The sequence below is a fragment of the Xiphophorus maculatus genome, chromosome 22, assembly GCF_002775205.1.
Source record: "Xiphophorus maculatus strain JP 163 A chromosome 22, X_maculatus-5.0-male, whole genome shotgun sequence".
Classification (NCBI taxonomy): domain Eukaryota; kingdom Metazoa; phylum Chordata; class Actinopteri; order Cyprinodontiformes; family Poeciliidae; genus Xiphophorus; species Xiphophorus maculatus.
In genome coordinates this window covers 7,707,720-7,726,751 of record NC_036464.1, presented here as the reverse complement: position 1 = coordinate 7,726,751, position 19,032 = coordinate 7,707,720, and the positions used below count along the sequence as shown (strand labels likewise).

General features: G+C 40.1%; 1 protein-coding gene across 7 annotated transcripts in view; it reads right to left on the bottom strand.

The window, feature by feature from the left end:
* Nucleotides 1-11,609: 11,609 nt before the first annotated feature.
* Nucleotides 11,610-19,032, bottom strand: part of sipa1l2 (signal induced proliferation associated 1 like 2) — a 116,002-nt gene continuing 108,579 nt past the window's right edge. For 6 of the 7 annotated variants that reach the window (XM_023327308.1, XM_023327311.1, XM_023327310.1 and 3 more), the window contains 3 exons: nucleotides 16,507-16,624; nucleotides 14,850-14,928; nucleotides 11,610-14,453 (listed from right to left, as the gene is read on the bottom strand). In XM_023327308.1, the coding sequence (XP_023183076.1) occupies nucleotides 14,307-14,453; nucleotides 14,850-14,928; nucleotides 16,507-16,624 (344 nt within the window). In that variant the 3' untranslated portion in view covers nucleotides 11,610-14,306. The remainder of the gene's footprint in view (nucleotides 14,454-14,849; nucleotides 14,929-16,506; nucleotides 16,625-19,032) is intronic. The other variant, XM_023327309.1, reaches the window with a different exon arrangement.

Genomic DNA, 19,032 nt, shown 5'->3' with positions numbered 1-19,032 from the left:
GCTTCAGTGTGAACATCCAATATTCTGCTATCAGACAATCAAAAAGAGAAAATTACCTAACACAACAAGTTGATTTTACTGATGACACCGCCTTGTAAGTGTTTTATTATTCTAAGAATTACAATTTAATTGCAGTTTCTCACTTTTCATTCCCCATAAGGCTTCTTTCAGAGTCATAAAGCTTGAGTAGATACGGGTTTTGAGGCTAAATAGAAACATTTCTCACTATTTTCAGTGTAGGCATGCTAATCCCCTCATTTGTTAATGCAGAAGAGAGCCAGAGCATGATTAGATTTATATTCTTCCACCGTTTAAATGGGGTTTAAATGTAAAGACAAATGTAATTGTTTGTTGAAATAAATGGACTGAACTCCTGTAGTTAAATTTACTGAACCTCACTGAGTTTAAAGGAGACATCTGTTGCTTGTTACGTTAATGGAGAGGATGGAAATACTCACTGTGTATTGTAATGTGGCTCAACAGTTCAAAATATAAGGATTTACAGAAATCACATGCAAAAAGCCTAAACATGAATCAAGCTTTTATTGAATAAGCATAATCTGTATTTCATAATCTGCTTTTCTGGAAAGAAAATAAAAATCCAACCTGTAACGTTTTAGAAATTTGGGACTAGGTTTGGGAGATATAGACATAGAGTTCTATTTAGATATTTTGTGGTACTGGTGTGATAATAAATTTTTTTTTATCAGCATTCATAGCACCATGAACACAAACATTGTACTTGAAAAATATTTCCATTTTGTGATTTGTATCACTAAGCTGCACACGCTAACTGAATTTAATAATATGTTCAATTTTATTGATATTTGCTGATGCGTTTGTGGAAAATACTGAGGAGAAAATAGCAAAAATAACATGTCCGATAATACTACCAGTTTTTTGTTTATCATTATTTATGATTAATGCCTGAAATTTATTGTGATAACAATAAATCTAAATTGTTTTGGCTGATCTGGTATTATTGACCGTTTGCAACTACGTCACTTAATCATTCGAGGCGCCATGTTGGACATTGGAAGTGAGGGACGGGAGCATTGAACAGAGCGACTGAAATTGTTTTCCAAAGTTGTTTTTGCCAGTTTATTCATGGCTTCTACTTGTTCGAGTCAAGCAAACTTACCTTTGAACGTAACACACCTGGTAGGGGCTCATCGACGGCGATATTTACAGAAGTTTGAAACAGCTAGCTTAGAAACTGACCCATACCTCCTCCCATCACATAATTTATATCACTATGTCCGAAACAGCGTTCTATCTCATCCCTACTGACCGCGGTGCTTAAAGCACTGAATGACCACTCTTGCGCATGCACAGGTCGAGTATATCATACCAACACGGTCACGTGTGACCCCCGGTGAAACTGGTAAGTCTATATAGTCACATGACAATGACAGCTCAGTCCCTTTTCATCTTCTCGCATGCAGGTTGAACAGGTAGTAAGACATTTGATTATTTGCTTGTCGCTGGTAGTCTCGAGACTACGGTCGGCGCTGAGAGGACCATCCCACCCTCCAGAGGCTGTGCAAGCTCCTCTTTGATACAACTTTTGTTCTTCGATTGGTAAGTTGTTTTTTCTTTTTAATTGGCGGGAGTGGGGGTACGTTCACTTCCAGGGTTGATTTCCCTATTGCTGGTAGTACGGTGTTAGCTGACTCCGACCAGCTTGTTTGCTTAGTCCTATCGGCTTGTATTTGTAGGTGGCAGCCGCGTTTGGATTGCCTTTAGTTTGTTGTATTGCAGCCGTTTTCGGGCTTGCTTTTTCTTTATATTGTGCTGCTGTGTTTGGCTTGTCTTTATTTTATTATCGTAGCCGCTTTCGAGCTTGCCTTTTTTGTCATTGTGCAGCCGTGTTTGGCTTGCCTCATTGAGTATTGCAACCGTGCTGGGTTTGTATTTTTTCTGTAGCTATGGTGGTCGTAGTACTCCTTGCAGATTTTTATGCTGCTGGGGAACCCTTGGTGGCGTCTTCTGATCCACCAGGTTCCCTGGTCTATTCCCTTGTCAGCTTAAGTGTCAAGAGTGGCGATTTCAGCTCGACCTGACCTAATCCTGTGAGTGTGAAGTGCTGGATGTGCTGTGCTGCAGAGCCTGTTTGGCCCCTCTCCAGTTGGAGGATGGGCATGAGCTGTGTCCCTCTGGTTTGGGGCCAGATTACCTAAGGGAGGCCTTGACTGATGCGGCCTGCCCTAATTGTTCTGTTCTGCCCTTGTCTCTGCATACTGCTCGTTTGGCTGACTTTGAAGGTGCCAGCCAACCTGTGAAGCGTATGGCTCCTGAGGCTATATGGCCTCCACGGAAAATGACCAAGAAGAGCTCCAGGGACTCAGAGGGCCTATCTGGGCAGGTGGCCCATCTCACTTCTGAGCTAGAGCAGATAAAGGAGCTGCTTGAGTCCCTTAAGGACGGGCGTGGCTCTGGTCTGATTGGAGACCCTGGGTCAGGGCTGAGCATGGGTTCAGGACTCTCTGCTTTAGAAGATGATGCTATATCACTGGCAGCATCTGGTACTGATTTTCAAGAGCAGTTTGAATCTGGCTCGTATGTGTCGACAGCCAGTTCACTTATCTCTTCCTGCTCTGAGTCAGAAGAGGATGGTTCGATAGTGGGCGCTTTGAGAACTGCTCTTGCTTGTTTGCAGCAGGATGCTCCACAGAACCAACCTGCTGCTTCCAGTGCTTTCTTTCGACATCCTACTACTAGGTCGTCCTTTATGGTTCCCCCATCTGCCGAATCATGCCTGTTGGGTGGACACTAAGACCTTTTCACGGCCAATCTCTGACAACAGAGCCCTGGCGGCCATGCAGGATGCACCCAAGTTTGGCTTGGGCCATATGCCTTCTGTTGAACCTGCCATAGCATCCCTTATTGTGGCACCAGATGAGGCTTTGAGAGCTAATGCCAGGTGTCCTCATCCTCAGTGTCATGTGACAGATGATCTACTCTGTAGAGCTTATGACTCAGGGTCTCAATTGGGGCGACTTGGTAACTCAATGTCACATTTATTACTGGTCTCTCAGCCTCTTTGGAGGGCTTGATGATTGATGCGCCTACTCAAGGGTTGATGGACGCATCTCTTCATGGATTTGCTCTTTTGTCAAGGGAAATTGGCCATGTCCTGTCTACCCTTGTCCAGGCATGCCGCCAGATTTGTCTGGCACAGTCTCCTCTGACCGAAACCTGTAGAAGGACCTTGATGAATCTTCCAGTGGTTCCTGGGAAATTGTTTGGCTCTGCTGCGCTTTCAGCCATGGAGCGGTCAGCTCAGGCTACTCGTACCAGGCAGCAATTGGCCGGTCTTCATCGCAGACACTTGCAGCGTCCTGCTGGGAGTGCCTCTGCATTGCTTTCACGCACTTGTCCAGCCCAGTCTACACCCTCCGTGGGGTAGCCACGGCCTGCTGCAGGGCCTGCTCATGGCCAGTGGGATCTGCCCAGGGTCGGGCTCACGTCGCCTCTCAACCCAGGCAGTCCACTCGGCAACCCTCTCGCCCTCTATAGGGCAGGGGGGCTCGGAAATGACGTCACCGAGCTGGCGGTGGGCCTAACAAGTTTTTTCTATACATGCTAGGCTACATGACGGTGCGGGACAATCTCCACGGTTACTAATGATTAGACTACCTTCCCCATAAAGCGATATTTGATATCTTTCTTATCATACCTACTTCTAAAGTATATAAATGTTAATCTTCTTGCCTTGCAAAAAGTTTTTGCTGCAAATTCGCGGTTACACCAACGGCTTCTTTCCTCATTAAAAGTTTGCATCCGCGCAGCACCCTGTGACTGTTTTTAAAGGGAAATCAACTAAATAGAAGTGATTTTAGGTTATAGATTTTTGGTTTGTTTGACTAGCTTTAAAGGAACGCATCGGTTGTTTTGACGTCTGTCATGGCGGAGTGGGTGGAGTTCTGGAGACCGTGACGTCACGTGCAAAGGGTCAATAAAGACACTGTTCATTCTTATGGGATGGATTATTACTTTTTCTCATGGGTTATTTCTGTACTTTTTTTGTAATGTAAACTTTTCATTACATATTTTAAGCACAATAATATGTTTTAGTTATTGTGAACAAAAATGTTTCTTAAGATTAACGTCTAAACCACATTTTTTAACTGTCATATTTGCAGTGCATTAATGCAAATTAGCTCAAGTCAAATGTAAACAACTCCACCGGAGCAGCTAAAAGACTGATTTTATCAGTCCCTACCTGGAGATAACAACAGCTCCCATTAGCCACACTTCTCCCAGCGTGAGTTTTCCTTTACAGAAGGATGTTTGTTTGCCAGGTTAATCACTTCTTTTACTTCATTTTGCCAAAGAGGAAGTCTCAAAAGCGTGTTTCGTTTGACCTTCAGCGTCTCCACAGCTCCAACTCTCACAAAGAGGATCGATTCCTTCTCCAGTTAAGCTTTTACGGCCTATGATGGATCAGTGGGGCTATTTGTTATTCAGAACTAACACCCCCATGCTTACACCTTGCATTCATTCATCAGATATCAATATTCCCAGGACCCCCTGCAAGAAATGCTCCACTCAGCTGCCACGGGCTTGGCCAGGCTTATCAAACTTTATGTGATCAATACTCCAAATCAGGAAAAAAACTAAAGTTTAAGAGTGGCTCTGAAGTCCTTCCTGAAAAGCCTCCTCACAGCTGCAGCTGTTTGCACTGGAAGCAGTCGATTGAGAATCGATAGCTGAGCTTGCTGCTGCTCAGGGGCTGAAAGGACAGGACACAAGGACATCCTTGCAAATGAAGATAATTCACCTGTCCTTGTCTGATCTATTTGTTCCTGCCTCTTTAGCTAATTTGCCGGTGAAGCACAAGACGGGGGCCTCCTTTCTTTTCTCTCACGTTCAACACAGGAGGCTTTCTCTGCCATCGCCTCGGATTGATGCAGGATTTGAAGTCACTCTCCCTACAGTGACCTTTCTGGAAAATGATTCCCTTCCCCCTGTTTTACCTTTAAGGATTTTCAAAGAAAGCAGGGAAGCTTTATAATACGCTGCCCTTCACTGGGTCCAGGTAAGAGGATGGTCACCTGTGACTGACTGACAGCAGCAGCAGCCCGCTGGGATGCAGGAGGCAGATGGGGGAGAGAGATAACTCTTTACTGGTTTTATTTTTTTTTCTTTGTCTCCTCCTCCCCCTCTCCCCCTTTTCTTTTTGCTTTCTCTTGCAGCTCCCCAGTGAGTGAGGGGGATTTTCAAAGGGAGGGCAGAGGGGAGATGAGCTGCACAGATAAACAGTCCAGGTGAGAGAGCTTATCCTGCTGGCATGCCTCTCAGGCACACAACACATCAGAGATTCGGTAAGAGCCAATGAGAAAGAAAAGTCGATGCTTTATAGTTTTCCCAGTTTTCCTCTCATAGTCAACACTCGCTAACAATGTGGGGATCAATACGGTTATCATCTAGCTTTCAAGTAAGAAAGGAAACAGCACCGAGGCGAAAAGCACTGATAGGAATGAGTTGTGAGTATTTCTCCATGTCCACCTGGAAGAGATGCATTAAAAGCCTTAAAACAATTTACATCTTTAATTTGTAACCAAAGGCCTGGTGCAAAGTATCAAACTGTTGATTTCTCTCTGCTGGAAAGATGTTAAGGGAATAATCAGCTCGTTTTGTCCCCAAGAAAATATAAGAAAAAAAAATCTGCTAAATTTACAGAGATTTGCAATAATTTTCTTGCATTTTTAAAGAATTACCAAATTCAAATTTAAATGTCTCAGTTTGCCATTTAAATTTTCATACATAATACAGTATTATGTATGTGATGCTAAGCTATAAATATGAGCATTATTGGTCGTGACCAAACTTTGTTTTAAATCTGAGTTATGAGGGATTTTTATTTTAGTTATTTGTTTTTCCTCATTGGGATGAGTTGATTGTATTAAATAAGAATCTATTCTTTCCTTTTGTTTAAAACCTTAAGCTGTAGACGGCTAAAAACACATAAAGACCTATTTTAATAAAATATTAAAATAAAGTCATGTTTCATACAGTAGTTTCTGAAGCTGCATTTTCTTTTGAATAATTTAGATATACTCAAAAAGGCAAATTTGGGTCCACTGTATAATATTTCCACAACAGGACACTGATCTGCACAAAAAATATTTTCTTTTGCTCATTTTATGTCACTGTGTTGAAGGTATAGAACATTTCAGTCAATAAAATGTTTTCCTTCCTTCCCCTGACATGTTTTATGCAGCAGATACTTCTAACATATGATGATTATTTCTCAGGATTATATCGGTTTTGCACATCTATTTACTTGTAGTCATGACACTTTGGATAGTAAAGATTGCTGACCCCGGGTCTAGGGGCTGAGATTACTAGTAAAAGGTTGTTTGAACCATTTCTCTGTGGATTTGGCCAAATGTTTTGATGTTTTGAAAGACCCAGTGAAACGTCAACCTCCTTCTATGACAGAGATTATTACTGAAAATCTTCTGATATTTTTAAGAGTTTATGAAATCATGTTCATGCTGAACTTAAATAGTGTTTCTATTTTATCAAAGCACAAAGTTCCAGTTAAATTGTAAGGGGAAAATATTTCTTCTGGCTTGCAGAAAGTGTCTCGCTGTTGCGAGGCAGACTTGGAGAACAAAAAGATGACGCTGTGATCATTTTAAAATGCAATCTCCCTCCCCACAGCTATGGCCGTTTTAAACAGTATAATTAACTCCAGTAGATTGGGTTAATTTTTGATGAATAACCACCTGCATGTTGCCATTTCTTGACTTATGAAAATCAGAACAAATCTGTCTTAATTAAATTACATGTTTTGAGTTGTTTTTTTTTTTACAAGAATAAAGTCGTACGGGAATACGATATTTGGAATAGAAACTTGACCAAAACTACTTGGTAAGAGTATGTGTTTTTGCAGTACTGGTACATTTTCATTTTTTGGGGTAAAAGTACACATCTGCAAATAAAAATGAACATATATTAAGGTTTTTTCCTGCATCTGTTACCAGATTGCTAATTACAATGGTGCCGCCCTTAGAATATTTTTGCCTTTTCTCATTTATTTTCCAGAAATACAAAACCCAGCTCTCTGTTTGTGAGAAATCTGATACATGAAGCTGATATCTGGGTCTAGTCGATGAGAACCGCCCCCTCCTTCCCTCTGCACGGTGCCAGCTGTGCTTAAGGCATTCTGAACCCATTCTGGGTAACATGATCCGGACCAGCGTGGAACTCACAGCAGGGGAGCATCTGCCGTGGGACCGAGGAAGCAGGACAACTGTGCTGCAGTCACAAGCTATTATGAGTGATGAGCCACAAATCTGTGTGGCTGCAGATGACCGTCACTCCTGAACGGAGGAGAAATGTCAGCGTTTATGCTTTTAACCGCTGACACAGGAAGAAATTAGAGACCAAATATGGTTTGTACAACCGGGAGCCCGAACCATCTGGCTGGTTCAGACCGTCAACCTAATGGGTTGGGTCTCAGAGATACAGCTTGTCAGCATATTTTCCGAGGATAATGAAATTCCAGCTTGTCACTGTGTTATTGGATTGGACCGGTGCTTCTGTTGCCACAGCCGCTTGGTTCTCCCTCCAAGCCTCAGTCCATTTTTTATGTTTGTCCAGATTTTCCTCATGTAGAAGACACTTGGCATTTCCATTTAGCTGCTCTGCACCCTGGACCCCTCCCTCCTTCAATTGAAGCAGGCAACACTTTCACTTTGTGCCAGTTTGGGTTCCCATCTGCCGTCCTGGCGCTGAGCACATATACGTGTAGATTAACCACCTCCTGACTGCGTGTTGCTTCGGGCCCAACACAGAGCTGGTTGGTGATGTGGAGAGGCTTGACAGGGAGGTCAGGCTGAAACCAGCGACTCCCAGGAGTCTGATCTGCTTTCAGACTTTCAAACAGGCACACATCTCCGCCAAACTCACAAGTAAAGCCATTAGAAGCGCAAATGGCTCTATATCCCACTAAAGTCGAGAAAAACCCTACAATTTTGCGATTACATTGTTTCTATGAAATAAGAAACACAATTAAAATCACACGTGGATAAGTTTGTTCACATAATAAGACATTAAAAAACATGCTGCACCATCATCCATCATTCTCCAACTTCTTCTTCACGGTTTGTGCCACTGGAAACAGCTCCTTATTAATCACAACACGTGTGATGTAAAAAAAAAAAGTGTTTCCACAGCGGTTTTGCAAAATAATCCAATTGTGGTACAAAAAACCACACACACTCCAACACCAAAACTTTGTTTTAAATATATATTTTTTTTTTTTCAAAATTGGTGGGTTTTCATTTAGAAAATTTATTTTTGAAATATCAAATTGCGCAATTATAATGTGAATGGAAACGCAGCAGTTGACATAAGAACTGTTTGGCCTATGACAGGGTGTTCAAAGTGAGGCCCGGGGGCCACTTGTGGCCTCTGTCCTGATTTTCTGTGGGCCCTAATTCAATTCAATTTAATAATGAGACAAATTTTATCCCCAAACAAAGGTGGTTAACAGAGATGGTAATTAATTGATGTTTATTAAAATATAAGAAAAAAGAGGCACAACATGAAATATTTAGCTTTTCATAACCAGACTTTTTGTTTTCCTTTAACTTTATAGAAAAATCTGACCGCATTTGTCCAGTGACTTTTACTCTAATGCAGACTTTAATGCATCCAAATATGCACTTAATTAAGTTATCAGGCTTGAATACAGCAAATGTTTTCTGAGAGAGAGTGAACCAAACCCTGTTCTTGTGCTGAAAATAGACTAATTTGCTCTGTAATTTCTTTCCAAATGAGTCCCAAAGAATGTGCAAACTGGATGCCTTTATTTTAATGAGGCAAGGATGCAAAACTCCTTCTCAGGTTTTGATCTACACTCCACTTTTCTTCAAACAAAATTAAAATACTGCAAATTTAGTTTATTTTTTGTGATGTTAGCTCTTTAAAAGAGTTAAAGGTTTTGGCCCACATGTTCTTCTGACGTGATAAAAAGTTTGGACACCCCTGACCTATGACATAATGCAGCTGCAAACCTGAGAAACTTTAATAGATTGAGTCACACTTCATCAGTTGGGCAGGAGCTTTTATGAAGGAAGTAGCAAACAAATTTAATTGTTTTTCTCCCCACATCTAGAAAGGCTTATGATTAATTATTTAGCAAGCCGTTGCAAACAGTGAAAGCAACATCTGCCATTTATTTAAAGCCCATCAACTCAGAGGGAATCAAGTCCCAAACACATTATGGTTTCATGTTTCAACTGGAAAGACTTAGCAGCACACCTGCTGTTTACTAAACAGGGGATGAAGAAAGTCTGACAGAAAACAATCTTTGTTCCACGCATCAGGAACAAGAAAAAAAAAGTTCCTGTGTAAAAATAAAGTTAGCTGTTTGCACATGCATCAGCGTCTTAAGCTTTCCTGCATGAGTTTCCCTTCTGTGAGACAAAAACATGAACTCAATAATTGCAGTCAGTGCCTCTAAATTCACCAAATGTTGAAAACTCAAAGCTGTGCACTAAATGATCTGATCTATATGAACAGTTTCAGCTGATTAAACTTCCTTGAGGCACATGGGATTTGATGAAACCACCATTCAATTTGAGCAGAGATGACCTTTGACAGATCTTTTAAGCTTTTAAGCCACGATTGATCAGAATTCCTTGAAAACTTTTCATGTGAAAGTCTAAATAATAATCAACGTTTCCATCCATCGTTTATACCAGCTTATTCTTGAGAAGGCGAGTCCATTCCAATGTCAACACACAAATAAATTATTAAAGCATATAATTTGAAATGTTTGTTGTTGATTTTATGTATGGAAATCTTAACTGGTGGCTGGATTTTACCTAATAATTTCACTAGATTTCATATTATTTGCGTGTGACGTCACGCTCTCCAGAACTCCGCCAACGTCGCGCTGCTTGGTGCATCAGTTGCTTTTAGAGACATGTCTAAAAACATCTGAAGCCTAATATAGCTTCTATTCAGTTGATTTCACTTTAAAAATGCTCACAGGATGCTGTCTGTTTGTCGGCTGCACAAACAGACAAGGATACAAACCAAACTTGTCATCTTATTGTATAACTTTAAATAAGGAAATATGATGGCGATGGATAGCAACCATCAATCATAATGACTGTCAGCATCGCGGATTTGCAGGGAACACTTTTTTACAAGGTAAGAAGATAAACATTAATATACTTTATAAGTAAGTATGATTAGAAAGATATTAAATATCACATTATGAAGAAGGTAGTCTAACCATTAGTAACCATGGAGACAGTGCTGCACAATCATGTAACCTAGCATGTATGGAAAAAATTGGTTAGCATCTTGTCTTTTGTACATTTTAATGCTGCTCCGGTGTAAAGGGGAAACTCTGTTTATGACACAGTGATAAAAAATTATGTGGTGTGAATTCAGGCAAAGTCGATCTTTTCGTCAACACATCAGGGGGGAGGAAGTATGACCCCATTTCTAAGCTAGTTGTTTCCAACTTTTGTAAATCTAACACAGAAGCTGTTTGAGGTGCTTATGTTTCTTAGCAGCAAGAGGGGCCCCCAAGTCAGATTCTGCTCCAGGCCTCATACAGCTTTGGACCGGCCCTGTACAATGAGTTAAACCCGCTGAACTGCGCAGAGATGCTCAACAAAGGAGAGCTTTAATTAAATGCTGCTAATGTGATTTTAGTAGTTCTTCCATTTCGTGTCTGTTGAGTTTTTAATAAGAGTCACAGAAACTGTTCTGGCTGCTCAAGTTTATGGGACGAGATTTTCTGTGCCGCTTCGCGCATTAACTCTGGCTGACTAAGTGGACAAACCATTTCATGTGGTTTGTTGCATCGTGTAACGGGAAAATAATACTAAAATAATATGAGACCAGCGTGATGCGTCACTACAAGACAAGGTGAAAGCTCCTCACCGGGCTGAACCTGCATGATGGTTAGAGCTGGTTCCTTAAAACACTAACGCACCGGCCAACCGGGAACACATACATGAACTTTATCAGTGCAGGCAGGGCCACACGCTGGGCAGTGTGTTGAGATGTAAACACCGTACATAATTCTTTCTTCACAAATATAAATCATTCTCACCGCTAACCTGAAATCGCCACTACAAGTTATTCCTACTTTTCACATAGAGCTGTGCAACCAGAGCTAACGCGGTGGGTTTTAGATTCCTACCTTGATTTCTCCAAAGAAACATAATTCCTCACAGGAAGTTGATGTACATATCCATGCAGGTCAGCCTGTGTCCAGCTTGAGTTAAAGGAGGCGTGGCTGATCCGTTAGTTCCTCTGTCCATTGTAGAAGCTCATATATTGTGAAAATCCGGTAGAAATGATGCACTAATCGAGTCATGTTTACATAGAAACAACGTGCCGCCAGGCTTTGTTTGTGAGACTTGCGGTCACGTGGGTCGGTTGTGGGCGGAGCTTGGTAAGGTCCATTGGTTGTTCTGTGGCCGTCATGGCGGAGTTCTGGAGTTAGTGACGTCACGTCTACCGTGGGAATTAATGCTAGATTTTTTTATTTTAAAAATCTCAGATCTTTCTTATGCAACATTGCTTAATTTAGATTAGAAAACAAGACACTGCAAATGGGAAAAAGGTCTGATTTTTACAACTACATTTATTAAAAACAAAATAAAATAAAAAACAAACAAAAAACAGGAAAACAATCAAATGCGTCCAACATCCCACACCAGGGAGGAGACTGGTAAGGAGGAGAGAGATTTTTAAAAGCATACAAACCAGCGATCTGTTCATCTAGCAGCATCCAAATGTTGGAATTTCCAAAATTATTTATATAGTTAAATATATACTTATTAATTTGTTTTGTGGTTGTTGGTTTGATTTTTTTGTTGTATTTTTGCCCTGCAAAGCAACACACTTTACAACATACACAGAGCTTTATCTCTCATTAGTGCAGAAAAAAAAACAAATAAAGAAGCTTCATAAAATAAACAACTTTAGGTTAAATAAGCTTAAATAATAGTGTTAAATACAAGACACTTCTGTGGCAGTTATGTACAGAAATAAACACATTTGGCATTGTAAGTGTGGTTCACTGGCGTCCGCTCTAATACTCTAGAAACCACTGCATAAGAACTCATACTGCTACACTCACACACACTCTCACACTCAAATGATTTTATCTCAGTGAGCCACAGACAAGGCATGTGTTTATAAAAGAGAGCTGACAGAGAAAAACAAAGAAAAAAATCCATTTACAACCAGTTTTAGGCACAGTCTCTTCCAGCTTTATAAATACATGTCAAAAAAACATCTGCTTCTCAAAAGAAACTATCCACACTTGTGCTAACTTCCTTTAGAAAACAAAAATCCAAAAAAACGAAATAAAAAACACAGTTTTGTAACTACCACTTTGTTATTGCTAGGACATTGTGACGGTGAATGGAAACTACTGACAAATATGTGCTGAGGGAGAAAGCACCTTCAAACATCAAAATTACTGCCATGTGAACCTACGTTACAACACAGAGGAGAAAAAAAAACAAATAAAAAACAGGAAAGTTGATTGAAAACAAACACGTCAAACGTTCAGAACTTCTGTAGCTTTGGGAACGAGAGTTTCAGAGAAAATAAAAGGTCTCGGTTGAGCTACATTCATCCCCTCCCACCCGTCGACACACTGAACATTTCAAGCCCACCATATGTGGATTCCTCCTGGTGCAGGCAGACAGTATCACTTTATTTCGTCTGGTACATTCCTGTCCCTCCGACTCTCGCCTCAAACCCTCTGCTCCCCCAACGTCCGTGAGGGCCAATGCAGCAGAAACAGCTGAGTGACAGTGTGCGCAGAATGATACAGGTGCCTCTCAGTACATTAGAAAAAAAGAAAAGTCGTTCAGTAATTTAATCATGAACAGGGAAACTCATATTGTTTAAATCTACCACACAGAGTGATCATTTCAAGCTCATATTTCTATTAATCTTGGTAATTTTGACTTCACAGTTTCTGAGAAAATCAAATTTTTAACATTCTAACAGATATTGACTTCCCTTACAAGTTGTGTAAAGGCTATTGCCAAAAAAGCTAGCAGTTCAAAGAGAGATGTATACAAAAATACTAGTGGAAAGTTGAGTGGAAGGAAAAAGTGTGGTAGAAAGAGTTGCACCATCAACAGAGACAAGTACAGCCATGAGGGAAGTATAAAACAAAGCCCAATATAGACTTCTGTATCAAAGCATATTAATGGAAAGTTGAATAAAAGGAAAAATTTTGTGATTTCACAGGAGCCAATCCACATGAAGTTTCCACAGTCTATAGCTGTGTTTCTATTTAACTTTGCAAACTGGAGTTATGAAGATAAATGTACTTGATTGAAACATGCCAATTTAAGTTTTTGATTAAATTGGCAAAAGTTAAAGTTAAGGTGGTTTTTTGGATGTATTCAAATTAGTATATTTGAAAAATATTTTTTTTGCATGGATCAACAACTGAGTGTTACCACAGGCAGAAAAGACAAAGAAGACAACAGATAGTGGTAGGAGGAGGATGGTACCGCATGTTTTTTAATGACTTATAATGTGAACAAACTTGTTCACATTTGATTTTAACTCTATTTCTTACTTAATGAAAACACAGTAATCATGTGTTTTACTGATTGCATGATTGCAAAATCATGTTGTGTTGTTTTTTTTACACCAGCACAATATTGACAAAGTTTTGTGCAAATTCGTTAGTTAGTAATTTTAGAAAGTACTGTTTTTTCATTTTCTGTAACCCATAAACATCAAAATTAAAAATTATGCTTGAAATACATCACCCTGTGTGTTTAAATGTATTCATCTAAGTTGCGTGAATAAATTAGCTTTCACAACGTTGTAATGTATTGAGATTCACCCATACAGTACAGCTGAGTATACAGTACAGTAGACTGACGTGATTTACGTAGGTAGATTAAATGTTGACTACAGTAAATGAGCTTTACATTCCACTTCTGTAAGAAGATCCCAGGACTCAACGGAGCTCCTTTCCCCTGGGATTACTTTTCTCAAGTCCTCTCCGGAGCAAAACACCATGAGGTTCCCCAAGAGAGACCGGTAACTTTAAAAAGAGGAGCAGAGAGGAGTTCCCCCAAACTATAGTCCAGATCTGGGTTCACACAGTGCAGCACAACATCCTAAGTATGGGGCTTTTAATACTCGTCGTTGTTGTCGTTTTAATGTTGTTTTCATTGTGGATTTATCTGGGAATCTTACATGGGAGTTGAGTGGGTGTACAGGAGGGATGAAGGCCTTCTTTTGCTCCGTCTTTCCTCTGTTTTTCCTCTCTGCACCGCTCAGGGTTTCTTGTCAATTGTGTGAAAGAACCACTCTGTAAACTTCCTGAGCTGAGCTGCTGCCGTCTGACTCTCCTCCTGCAGCCGCATGTTGTCCTGTCTCAGGTGCTGCACCTCCTCCTGCAGCATGGCCTTGTCCTCCTTCTCCTGAAAACACACACACACCCAGAACAAGAGGCAAATTAGGCTAACGCACACAAAGGAGCTGATAAAAGCCCCGCTATTAAAAGCACATCCGTCTTTCGTCGATGCGGCGTAAATGAGAAGCATTAAAGTAGCTAAGCAGCTTTTTCCTCCGCTTTGGTAGAAGTGTATTTCCTCAGCACTCTACTGGAAGTGGGGAAACACTGGGCTGGGACACAATAAGGAATGGAAACAGGATATCAAATTAAGTGGATGAGTATGTATTACGCAGACCTCAGGGCATTACTCCATTACTCCATGTCGGCCTGAGTGGCACAGACATGCACTAGCTGCTGGTATAAAAAAAATAAAAATAAAAGCACAGAGGTGCCAGAGCTTAAGAATAAGAATATAACTCACCTTTCTGAGGTCCTGCTGCAGCTGCCTGAGGATGACCTCCAGCTGGTTGACTTTGCCAGTTAGTGTGGACGGGGAGCTGCTGTTGGTTTAAATAAACAAAAAAAACCCACACTTTTAAGAGACGCATTTTTCTTTAATTCTGAATAAGTTTAAAGTGCAAATATTGTCGTATTTTATTCAGAAAAACAAAAAATCTTTAAAGAATATAATATACATAATCACAATCTTGCTTTCTAATGATATAAAAGCTGATAAATTATTTTAAAACAATTTTTTCTTAGCGTAGAAGAACCTTCAGGAGCTCACCTCTAATAATCATAACCATCATTAGCATATATATGGATGTTGACATAGGGTTTGTTACACACAGAGTAAGCACCCACTTTCCTCAAATATACAACTGAGCAGGAAAAGTGAGTGAACTTTGTGACACTTAAATAGGTTTCTCAGTTCGACAGTATTATAAAAACACGACCTTTGACACTACGAAACTACCAGACTGTCAGGCAGTACTATTTGTAAGAGTAATGTTTGTACCAATGAAAAAATATTGCTCAAGCACGATTTTTATTTCTCTTTCACTCATTGGAGTTTTCAGTCTCTGTTAAAAACCTCTAGAACCTGACGGACCCACCGGTGGGTCCGTCAGGTTCTAGAGGTTCCCCAATAGTATTTTTTTTTTATTTTTTTTTTTACAATAAGTGTATTGCAGTGTCTGAGCCTAAAAAATAAAAATTTCTTTAAACATATATTGCATGTGTAGCAGCTAATGGAAGTGACATTTTAAGGCAAAATGCGAGAAAAAAAAAAATGTGGACGGACTTTCAGGCTGTTTTACATGAAAGATGACATCATCAAAACATGTACTGATTACGTCTAGTAAAGTTAGACTTTTAGCTGCTTCCATTCACCGTTCCATTAGTTTTACACAAAGGAATAACTCTATAAGGTCACACATTCAACATTCATCTGAATGCTGCCAGACTTTTTTTTTTAAAGTCTTGTCAGATGTGATATTCACCACTCTGGTGAATTACATGCTGACTGGGCTTGCCATTGAGTGCCTTTAAATTTCTGAGTACGCTCACTGGTGTTTAACGTCTTGAAGCTGCCGACTTCCTCCTCCTAACTGGACCAATCATCCATATAAATCTTGGTGTTATGAGCTCACACTGGAGCTGGGAGAATCTGCAGTCACAACTTTCTACTTGGGTGGCCATTAAGTAATACATTACTGCTGGAGTTTGGTATAATAGTCTCTCTTCACCAACTTTTAGCTGCATGCTTGGGTGCCTTGCCCTCACTAGATTTCCTTTATTCTTTTGTAAATACTTCTTGGGAAACTAACTATTGCAAATAAGAAGCTTAAAGACATCCGAAAAAGAAAATAAATAATGGAACACTTTAATTAATCAAGATTGTATTTGGTTTGGAAATATGCTGAGCTGCGGATGATGCAACAGTAGATAAACATGCTAAATGGAGAAACTCTTTACAATATGCTTTAGGTTTTACTCTAGTTCTCTTTCTTTTCTCTAAAAGGCACACAGTACTAATTCGCAGCTGTTGAGTGTTTTCAGCCAAAAATCCCTCTTTGCTCCTTCCAGGAGTTGTGTTTGCGTGTTTGTGCGCTTGTTGTGCTGTGAATGATGCCTACTCTGCTTCCAGCGCTGCTCCCTCCGCCTCCACCACCCGTCTGGTCAGCTCTCTGGAGATCTGCAGAGCCTCCACCCGCTGCATGTCTGTCATGGTGCAGAAAGATGCCACGCGCTGGTCTGGAAACAGAACAGGTGACCAGAACCGGTTAGATAATCCGTCTTTGATATCACAGCACGAACCTGAATCATTCGGCCAACATGCAGCTAAAGCAGAACAATGTGAACTGAATGCATGCGTTCCTAACAGGATGAGTGAGTCATTCATGGCTTCAACGAATGGAGCTTATTTAAGCATTGTTACAAGCCACTTTACTAAAATCTACATCCAGATAATTCCAGCATTTCTAGTCACTCTCCTTTGGTTCTGCTTCAGTGGTTTCCACCCTGGAGTTTCCTCTGACAGCTGTTTGGCTCCCACTATGAAACTGTAAAACACTATGCTTGTTTCGCCATATCAGGCCTTTAAGCTTTGCCAAAGCCACATGGAAAACCCAAACTTGGCACAGCGCGCTCTGGGATTTCTCAGTTTTAAGGCTTAATGCTCTTTTCTCTATAAACCAGTCCTTCTCCAGACCTTGGTTTAAGACTAAAGATGAGGAAATCTGCATATTCATACCAGAAGTAAGCATTTTCATTAATTTATCCCCCAACTGAAAGATAATCCACTTTAAGACAGAAGTTGGATGAGGACAGAGTTGGTTTCTCTCACATGAGGCAGCAAAGACAGACCAGGCCCTAATTTCCATATGAATGAATTCCTTCCTCATATTCCACGGCTGCATCAGAAAGATTAAAGTCTTCACAGACAGCAGAGATGCCGCCTGTCTTTTAGCGATGAGGCGATGTCCAGATTTAGTGAGCATCCTGATTAGATTGAAAAAGAAACCACACCACTGTGGATAGAAAAGATGCTTTGTGGGGGAATATCAAAATATTTGGAAATTATTTGCCAAGGTTATTTTATTAGGGGATCAGGCATGTAGCATTTCCAAGCACAGAGCAAAAAACTTGATTGTAACTGCTCCATTTTTGTCATTAATATTCAGCTTGAATAAAGCACAAAACCTGAAACAGACAAAAATCTAAGAGGGGTCCTTTGGAGATCAAGCTGAATACCTGAAATGCTCCTCAGATTAAACAAAATCTCTAAATCCACCTATGGGAGTTTTATTTCTTAAGGTTTAAGACATAAAATCGATCGATTGTCTGCAGCTGTGTTCAGCAGCATTATCTAGCTGAACACAGCAAAGGAAGCAGAGTTAAAGTATTTTTTAAAACATGTCTAAAGGTGACTTATTATGACTTCTTGAACAGGGGAGATTAGGTTTATATGCTATATAAAACATGTTTATTACATTTTTTGCACAAAATAATTCTTAGATAATGAATTGTTTTGAGCTGTTTTGAGCTTCTTTAAAACATCTAAAACATCAATGAGATGTTTTAGGGTGTCTTGTCACTTTAAATCCAAATTAGCTGCTGCGGAACCTCCTTGAACTCAATGTTTACACTTGCACGTGAAAATGGCTGCAAACAAATGCCCAATTATACAGTCATACATCTTTGAAAAGCAGAAGTAGAGCCTCCTGCACAACCAACAAGAATGCAGCAAGTGGTTTCTGGATGGTGAATCAACAACAAAACACTGGTCTTTTCCAGCTGCCATTGTACAGGACATACAGCGGTAAAACCACCTGACCAAATGTCCTGGAACTCAGCTTCGGTGGCTAGGTAACGGGATAGGCCTCACCGGGGGTTGCTAGGTGACGGGTATGGAAGTGTAAAAATGTTCAGAATAAAGCTTTACTGCTAGCTAGTTTAGAATTTAAAGTGTATAGGAACATTTCCATTAGAGTAAAATACTGTTGGATTAAATTTAAGTCCCTAACAAGAAAAAATAATTCTGAGATTATAGAATCCCAGGATATTGTGGGAAGGTGGGAAAATTGGCTAAAGCAATTTTGTACACATTCAGTCATGGCCTGACATCAATTTTGTAATATGGTAATAAATGGACAAAGTCTGCGTGGCTTAGAGGCAAAAATTCACATTAAGATAAAATTTAAACATACTACATATTTACAGATTTTTGCAAATCTCACTGTAATTTGACAACTTTTGGACAATTTTAGTATTTTAGTGGGTCAATATTGATAATATAGCTTGACTGCATGTCCATGCTGTCCTCAGTGACAGTTTGAAATTGTATCTTTTTCATCGCAGGAAATTTACAACCCTGATTAATATTATTACAAGGTTTCTCCCAGAAAACCTGCTAAGCCTGGTGGTTGGGTGCTAGAGCAGGCATTCATCCAGCGGCCCGTCATATTTTTGAGTTAAAAAATGTTTAAAGTTGTCAGGAAATTTGAAAATATCCCTGGATAATTATGCGTTATTGAAAGAGTGGAAGATTAACACCTGAAAAGGCTTAAAAAATGCAAACATTTTAAAAAGACTTAAATAAATAAGCAATGCTTAGCCTGGTGGGGGCACAAGAAAAGCCTAGTGGCCCACTGGGCCCATCA